Genomic DNA, 9,392 nt, shown 5'->3' on the forward strand with positions numbered 1-9,392 from the left:
AAATAAAGAAACAAAGTACTATTAATTGAGGGCTTGGTATATGCTTGTCACTTCACATACATTATTATTAAAATTCCAAAGAATTCTGAAATGTTTTAATAATATCTTCATTTTAAATGGAGCATAGCTTATAACTTTCCAAGATTTCAACTGAGATTTGTATGAATTTAAATTTACTATATCCCTCTGTAGTCAACTATGAAATTTTTGCTAGCTTGCCTTTAAAGTTTAGACTACTATGTTTATGATAGAACTATTAACATTTATTATTAAATATTAACACATTCAACTAAAATGTGTTAATCATTTTCAGTATCTGTGGGAAAGAAGCCATTTGGGATTGACAGATTTAATTTCTACCTAGCCAAAGAGATTATTTCTGCTGTTATACCTGAAAAATCTAGGTTTTAACAAAAATTATTATTAAAATTATTTCATTAAAAAGTCTATAAGCAAGTATCTCTAAAAATAAAATAAAAGAATCAGTATACTTTTCAAAGCAGCTTACAATTTCTTTCCAGTTTTAGAATTTAGTATTAATTTAAATAATAATGAAATGAAATAGGATATTTGATTCCTCTGATCCATGGTGCAGCAGGAAAATATTCAGCCATTCTTTAGGATATTAAAAACCATTAATACAATGGCAAATAATAATTTTACAAAAATGGGAAACTTTACCATCTGTTTTTCTTTCTACCCAGGTACTTATCATCTCTGCACAAGCCTTTGCATCTTGAAAATCCACCAGTTTTATAGCACTCTGAAAAAATTCCTTGTTGCCATGGAGATACTGTTCTTTCACAGTGAATCCTTCTTGAAGGTAGAGGGCATTGGCAAGATTAAATGTAAATTCCTGTTTTTTCTCTGAGATGGCAGAGAAAAATGACTTCAGTACGAAAAATTCTTCCCCTAGAAAATAATTTTAATATATATTGGCATATTGAACAACATAAAAACAACAGATTTTCAGCTTGACTATCTAAGCACTCTGATTCATATCACCATTTTTTGTACCCTTAGGTATAACTAACAATCCCTTCAAAGTTAATATAAATATTTTAAGGATGTATCTCCTGTAGAATATGCATTTTGTAGAGAAATCATCTTTTATATGGAAAAAAGAATGTCCATGTAAATTTGAAATTTGTCAAAAACAAGAATATGCATTTATAGAAGCTGAAGGGAAGTCCCTCTTGATAGTCACATTTAGCTCATTTTTAGTTGCTGAAGTTTATGTTTAGAATCTTATTCTTTGCATAACGTGAGCATGTGATTCCTATGAAAGGGAATGCTAATGAATGCTGATGGGGGTATGACAGTGATGAGCAATCCTTTTCAATATTACTTGTATTTCAGCTGAAGAAAAAGTTGTTCTCTTATAAGCAACTGCACCTGTACAGGTTTTAAAATTTACAAGGCAACCTCTGTAATCATCTCTAGAGATGCATAAGAATCAGAATTGCCTATTTCTACAATTCATGAATTTATATACTTTGGCTGTCGACATCAACCATAAAAATCTTTAACCATTTTAACTCTAACCACTAGCCAAAATAAGTCAGTCAGAGTCAACTGAAAGAATCACTTTAGGCCTATTATTTATTTTTGGACTGTTCTGACTGCCGTGTTGTCCGGAAGCTATATATGCCTATGAGAGAAGTCTACCCTGATATTTGGTTCAACAGCTTCCTGTTCATTGCCAAAGTGTACTGACAGTTTTCATTTCCTTCTGGCTTAATCTCAGAACTCAATCATTAAGTCTTGTAACTCTATTTCAAACAGGTTCTTTCAGGGCCTTCATTATATTTTCAGTTAAATACTGCAAATGCCACTTTCATAACCTAGAAGTTGATATATTCAATTAATCTTTATTCAAGAAAACTGGGTATTACTAAGAGGGATTTACTGCTAGATTTCTATTGGAAATAAGGAGGATGTGTGTGTGTGTACCTATGCTTGTGTAAATACATTTTTTTTAAATCAGAAAGCTAGCATCCCATAGGGCATCTTTGTGCAAATAAAAATAGTTCCCTCTCTGGGGGCTGGGCAGCTCCATGGCCTCTCATCTTGTCCAGCTGGGTAGAGACTACATTTCAGTCCCTACTTGCCTTTTTGGCCTGGCATTCTTACAATCTCACAGGAGGCTTTATGAAGTATATTTCAAACTCCAGGATTCTCTGTTAACTAGTATATAGACACAGGTATAAACAATTTCAGATATAAAAAAACTTGCTTCCATATGATTCGATCTGAAGAATTTCAGTAATTCTTTATAACCCTGAAATTCCTTACATTAGGAAGGGAAGAAAGTTAAGCCATTTTACTATTTATGTAATGATTTCAGATGTAACCATTTATTGCTATTTGAAGCCTGAAACAAATATCTCAATCACTAGGAGGCTACAGAAAAGCCTTTCTGAGTAAAGACATGAGAGCTTTTCCAAAAGAACTAATTAAGGTCAGAAATGAAGTGACAGAATCTGAAACTAATTTTCAGAAATCTGAAATACATGAACATCTTTAAAGGAATAAAAAAAGATAAGGGGAGAAAAAGTAGTTTCAAATCATTTGTCAAAGCAAATAGATTTATGTCATGTACTTAAGGTCTAAGTCTACGTGACAAACAGCTGCCCTTTGATAAATCGCTGAACTCAGAAGTCAATGAAAAAAATGTCACCAAGCAGTACAAGTTTGGAGAAGAATATAACATTATCTGCCCTATAAATTTTATTTGGTTTCTAGATTAATGACATTTTTAGCACAGATCAAAAAAGAATGTATACATACATATATGTATATGTATATATGTGTATATATGTATATGTATATGTGTGTGTGTGTATATATATCTCCTAATAAGTAATGAGAACAACTTTATTTCATTTTCTAAAATAGAGCCATGGATAACCCACAGGTCACGGGTGAATGTGGCTCTTGATTTGAGTGTACCAGACCTCCAGAAAGTGTTCTAAAATTCAGTGCATGTTCTCTTCTGCTAGTAAAAGTCTAAAAGCCAATTTTGTGTGCATATGGGAGATCCAAAGATGAAAACAAAGGTAGTCATAGAACTATAGATTATTTCAGCCAAAAGATCCAAATAAATTACCTAACCTCAACTTTTCTTTTTACAGTGACGAATCTGAGGCCCAGAGAGATTAAGAAGCTTCACAAGTGACATTACTTGTGCCAAATCACAAGGTCATTTAGTTGCAGAACTGGGACAGGAATTCATGTCCCGTTCTCTTTTCAAAACCCTGTGGAAAAAAGAAGCACCTTCAATTTTGCCTTTCATTCGTCATCAGCACTAACAGAGGTAAAGTAAAAGGGAGTATTAACAGATGTTCAGCAAAATGGAGGAGGTAAATTCAGAGCAGTTATTTTGACAATGAAGTAAAGAAGAAGAACTGAGGACACTGAGAGTCTTACATAATATATAATAATTCATATTCTTATTAATGTATTAATGAGAATATATTGCTCTTATATTCTTAATTGTCACTGAATTATTTTAGGAATTAGCGCGGAGCAAATTATTTAACCTTTCTTTGCCTCAGTTTTCTGAGGTTTATTAGAAGGTTGTTTACCTAACAAACTAACTATAAATATTAAATGAGAGAATATACATTAAGCGCATGAAACAGTGGCTGATATGCTATCTATATTTTTGACAGTGCATTACTATTACTTTGATTATCATGTTCACAATTCACACTTGTTAAAACTTCTGTGTTTCTCTATGTGATGTATCCATTTAAAGTCATTTAGTTTCCACAGACTCTAATTTATGTATCTTCACAAATATTGTATTACTTTTTCAAAGCTATAGCATGTGATTTAAACATTTCTGGGAGTGGTATAGTGGGATTTGCTGAAATTAATCAAGACTAAATCTGGAATACATTGAATTCAGTATGCACTATTTGCAAAGAAAAATTCTTACAATTCACTTCACTATCACCAACTTCTTTTCTGTATAAAATTGTCTTTATTTAAAATGAACCAAATAAAATCTTGTAATAGTATTTTCAGGAAAGCAAATTTATAAATACAGCTACTCTGTGATAAGAAAAATATACTGAAATTATAGTTGTAGCAACTAAATTCCCAAATCAAAAATCTATATTTAGAACACAGTGTCTCAGAGTAATCCAAAAGCTGAAAATTAAAACAACTACAGAAACTGAGAGGATGAGATAGCTAAGGAGATGAGCAACAACTTTTTTTTTTTTTTTTGAGATGGAGTCTGTTGTGTTGCCTGGCTGGAGTGCAGTGGCACGATCTCAGCTCACTGCAACTTCTACCTCCTGGTTTGAAGCACTTCTCCAGCCTCAGTCTCTCGAGTAGCTGAGACTATAGGCACATGCCACCACGCCCTGCAAATTTTTGCATTTTTAGTAGAGATGAGGTTTCACCACGTTGGCCAACCTGGTCTCGAATCTCTGACCTCAAGTGATCCACCCGCCTCAGCCTCCCAAAGTGCTGAGATTACAGGTGTGAGCCACCATGCCAGCCGAGCCACAATTCTTTCAAATGGGATGCCAAAAGCACAAAAGCACAGTATCCTAGTAAGAGGGATAGACACTATCCCAGACAGACCATGAGGAGACTCCATCAAAATAACCAGCATTCACAAGCACAAAGGCCTCTGATGATTTAAATCCTTTTTTTTTCCATTTTCCTTTTAAAACTACTAATAAGCTCTTAAAATGAACAAATTAATGTTTTTTCTTGGTCTTGTTACAGATAAGGTGCATTTTTAAAAAAAGAAATGTTGGAGACAACCTACTGAAGAAAGGCTAAATAAGTAATGGTATTTCTAATAAGATACAGTAATTAAAATTGTATTTTGAATCAGTTCCATGACATGGGAAAATGATCACAACATAGTGATAGTGGAATACTATGTATGTATATAGATGTATATTTTATGACTATGTACGTACACACACACATGCATGCCCGATATAATCTCAAGTAATTAAAACTGGCTAAAACAAACCAGAAGAAAATGTACAAATATATACTTAATTTTACATTTACACAGATGTCAATTTCTCAATAATTTTTGTAACTTTTTAGAGGAAATAATTCTAATCAAATGAAAATTACATTTACAATTCTCCATTTTATTACAATTTTCTACTTTTCATTACATTTTCACTTATTAAAGTTTTTTTATCCTGAACTTCTAATATTAAAAAATGAATGTGTCCATATCTTATCCACTATAAGTAAGGAGAAGTAAGGGTCTCACCAGCTGAGGTTTCCTGTTGTTTTAAAGTTTGTCTTATCTGCTGCTGTGCTTTTCCTTTGGCTCCCAGTTGTACCATCTCAAGAACCAAAGTTATTCCAAGAGGTGAAAATATGATGTTGTTCTTATGAGATAAGGAAAGCTCTTGATAAAGATCCACTGCAAATTCGGTATTTTTTTGAGCTGAGCGTCTTGAGGCTTGACTTCCAAAAAACAGCAATAGGAGACTCCACAACAAGATTGTGTCCATTTTGACTCCTCTGTATCGTTTAAATCAAAATGTATTCATTTTCAAAATAGAGTTTTCCATAGAGAGCTCAACAGAAAACTTTCTACCTATTGTAGCTTTCTATCTTAACAGAACTTACTAGCACGAGTGAACTCTATCCAATTAGATTTCTAAGTATCATCTATCTAGAAAAAATGGTTCAAGTGCTAATGGTATTTCTTACATATCTTCAAGAACCAGTAGAAAATTTACTTGCAGTTTTGTAACAAAAATCAAAAAAGACACTGCAGTGTCGGAATGTTATCAATGGCAATGGAATCTCCGAATAGTTATACAATAGTTTTTTCTATCGTTTCTCATGTTTTTTAAGTGGGATAACTGTAACTCTGACATCAGGTAAACCTTCTGTGCAGTCTACTCTACAGTAATTTATACATCAAGAGGAGAAATGGAATAAAGACAGACTTACTACAGTGTGATTTTAGACCTATAATATTAGAAAATTAATGTATTCTAAAATAACTGAGTAATCGGGCTTTTTACAATTTTCCTCACTCTTTATTTCTTAGGACAAAATAACCCAAAGCCCTCTTCCTGCTTTTCCAACAGAAGAAAAATGTAATGCAGAAAACCTGCAAAGTTTGAGACAAAATGGCAATCAAATATAAATGATACAATAAAGTACTATGCTCACTACCTGGGTGATGAGATCATTTATACCTTAGTGTCAGGTCATATACCCATGTAGCAAACCTGCACATGTACCTTTTAATCTGTAATAAAAGTTGAAATTGTAAAAGAAAAAATATAAATAAAATGAAATACAATATCAAAGAATTGACAAAAATACTATCAAACGTAACAGTAGCAGCAATTGAAAACCATAAACAATTCACAAGATTAATAATACCCTATTAAAGTGTTCTCCACTAAAATTGCAGGAAATTCAACCATTTGATTATTGAAAAGAATTACTTTTGCAATATTATCACATATTTGGTACAATGTTGACTCCAAGGCCTCATACATTTTAGTAACAATAATTTTACCTTATAAATAACACATGTTAGTAACCCTTAAAAACGTATCCATCAGTAAGTTACCAGGAAGTAACCATTAATTAGGTGTAAAGATGAAAGTCTTCAGAATAGTGTGTTGTCAGCCTTAAGTAGAGACTTACATTTCCAAAGTGTTTTGCAGATCATTAAGGGGGCCACCATGACCTACAAATGGGTAGGAGTCTCTAAGAACAACTGTATTTATATATAAAGATTACTAATAGTCAAATATTCTTCCAAACTAAACTATGGAGTTATTATTTAGATATTTCAAATTATCTTTCAATGTATTTTGTGGAACTGTATTTGTTTAGACATACATTTGCAAAAGACAAAAATCTCAAAAAACAATCCAAGGCAATTGTTAGAAAATGTGCTGGTAAACTTTAGATGTAGACTTATGCTATTAATATCAAGCAAATGTTTCATTACGGATTAATTTAGCATACAAGCTTGTAAATGACAGTGCAATAATAGTTAAAAACCAGTGAGTAAGAGAAGTTTTACATGCAAAATAAATGTCTATGTATCACTATCTTCTAATATATTCAATTTCTCAGAAGACTTCTGACCAAAATATGTGCTTGTAGATACTCAGTCAAAATATTATTAGTACTTTTAAATTATCAAGTGGAAATACATTAGATATAGCTTTATATATTTGGTTTATATTAGAATAATGAACAGTATTATTAAAAATGTTAATTTTTCTTTGTGGTAGAATCTCAGTATTAGAGTTTCCTTCTCAATGTTATTAATAATCTTAATAATTAAATTTGTATTATTTGAGCATCCTTTTTTCTAGAAAATTTCTAAGCACTTAATAAATTATAACCTCAGACAAATATTTGTTTTAAAAATTCACTTGTCTCATTGGGTTTTGGATCATATCTTATCAGAAAGCACAAAGTACTGCTGAACTAAACAACCTGATGAATAGTCCTATAAGAACTGGGTCTTCTGATTTGTAGTGAAATCATTTAAGGAGAATAAAAGTGATATGTTAATTAAACAAATTCAAACGATTTTTACTTCAAAGCATATTAGCCATGTTACCTTTTGAGAAATTGATATTTTAAAGTAGTGTGTCCGATTCCCCCTTAAAAATAATATATGCCACTTAAATATTTATGCACAAATAATGTATAACTGAAAGAAGTATAATACCTAATAATATCAATTCTTGAATGGCTACATAAACTCCGTGATTGCCCAATACCATTCTTAGTGATTGCCCAATATTCTGTGGACACACACACATATGTATATATGTTCATACACATATACTGTATTTGTATACTTTATATATGGATATGTGTGTATATATATGTATCTATACATATCTATATATATCCATATATATCTTTGTGTATGTATGTATATATTGTACTTTATTTTACTAGGCTACATATTTGTATACTTAACATACTGTCACATTTTGCTAAACGACTACAATACATTCTGGAATAATCCAATCTTGAGCAATTTTGTCATTGTGTAAACATCAAAGCAAATTGAAATGCCATTCTTTACTAAACACTCATATGCAATGTTATTTCATACATACTTATTCAAAAGCTATTTATTTCTAAGGTACTTACCCCAAATTGGCTTCTGATTTTTCACTGGAATGTTACAACTAAAATATGCTTGCAGGAAAACCCTTGTACATAAACACCCGCGCAATCAAGGCCAACTCCATTTATCTTGAACATTGCTTGATTAATTGCTCTAGAACCAAAGCAGGTGTTCACTACATTTGAATTCAGAACTAACATGATTGAGTTAATGATCAACTGATGAAATGCACAAGAATTGAGAAATAAAACAATTATAGAATTTTTTAAATTATTAAGTTTATATTATTATTTTATCCATTATTTTACTTCTTTTAAAAATTGCACAGAATTTGAAAGGATGTGCTGGCGGTTGTAAATTTGCTAGTAATTAGTTCTTTTTGTTTCTCACAGGACTCCCACATCAGATTACCAATGCACTTTGTCATAAATATTTCAGAATGCCTATGAGAAAAAGAATAAAGCTAAATCAAGTCCGGAATACAGAGACAAATTACTACTGCATGTACAGAGTTCTCAACACTTTGTCAAATTATACAATAGTCAGAGGAGTTTCCTGTGGATATAAGGTCCATTTGAATTCTTAAGAAAAAGAGTGGATATTGAAGAAATATGTTCTTTATTTTGAGCAAAAAGGCCAGCAAAAAAGATAATGGATTTGCCAAAATATATCAGAATAATACTATTAGCCGTAGGTATTCGATGATAACAATTGGTGCTACCTTTATATACTTTTAAAACTCTACACGATTTTCTTTGCAAAAAGGTCATTAATAAAAGGTCATTAATAAAAAAATGCATAATTTAATGGGTTTCATCTCACTTTTGCAGTTCAAATCAACCACCTCAATGGCAATCAGATATTAAGCACATTGTATTATTTATCCATGGCCTTTGAGAAGAGAAACAAATTAGTTCAGTTTTAATATAAAAAAAATCTGTTGATCCCCAAATTTAATACTATTGCTGATAAACTCGTGTAAAAGAAATAAAGCGAGTGTAGATAGCTTTAAATGGAACTCATTTTATTAGTTCCATTTAAAGCTATCTACACTCGCTTTATTTCACGGAGGACCCTGTTAACATCTTTCCGTGTCCTAACATGACTATAACTTAAAATAGGCCTGAAAGTAGATCATTGCAGGCCATAATCTACTAATCAACTAAAATTTTTGATTTCCCATATAGGCATCTCCAAATATTTTCAAGATCTTGAGTTTTATTCTAATATTTCCTACTCTAACATAAGCATACTCTAGTGTAGCTTTAAGTTA

At 31.5% G+C, this 9,392-nt stretch overlaps 1 protein-coding gene across 3 annotated transcripts in view; it reads right to left on the reverse strand.

Moving 5' to 3' along the window:
• Positions 1-8,204, reverse strand: part of SERPINI2 (serpin family I member 2) — a 32,844-nt gene extending 24,640 nt beyond the window's left edge. The window contains exons 1-4 of one of the 3 annotated variants that reach the window (XM_033211624.1): positions 8,143-8,204; positions 6,249-6,274; positions 5,258-5,514; positions 682-912 (exon numbers count right to left, since the gene is read on the reverse strand). In XM_033211624.1, coding sequence (XP_033067515.1) covers positions 682-912; positions 5,258-5,504 — 478 coding nt within the window. In that variant the 5' untranslated portion in view covers positions 5,505-5,514; positions 6,249-6,274; positions 8,143-8,204. Of the gene's footprint in view, positions 1-681; positions 913-5,257; positions 5,515-6,180; positions 6,275-8,142 lie in introns of those variants that run through there. The other 2 variants (XM_033211622.1, XM_033211623.1) reach the window with 2 other exon arrangements.
• Between the last annotated feature and the right edge of the window lie 1,188 nt (positions 8,205-9,392).

Source organism: Trachypithecus francoisi, unplaced genomic scaffold (genome assembly GCF_009764315.1).
Source record: "Trachypithecus francoisi isolate TF-2019V2 unplaced genomic scaffold, Tfra_2.0 Lachesis_group0, whole genome shotgun sequence".
Classification (NCBI taxonomy): domain Eukaryota; kingdom Metazoa; phylum Chordata; class Mammalia; order Primates; family Cercopithecidae; genus Trachypithecus; species Trachypithecus francoisi.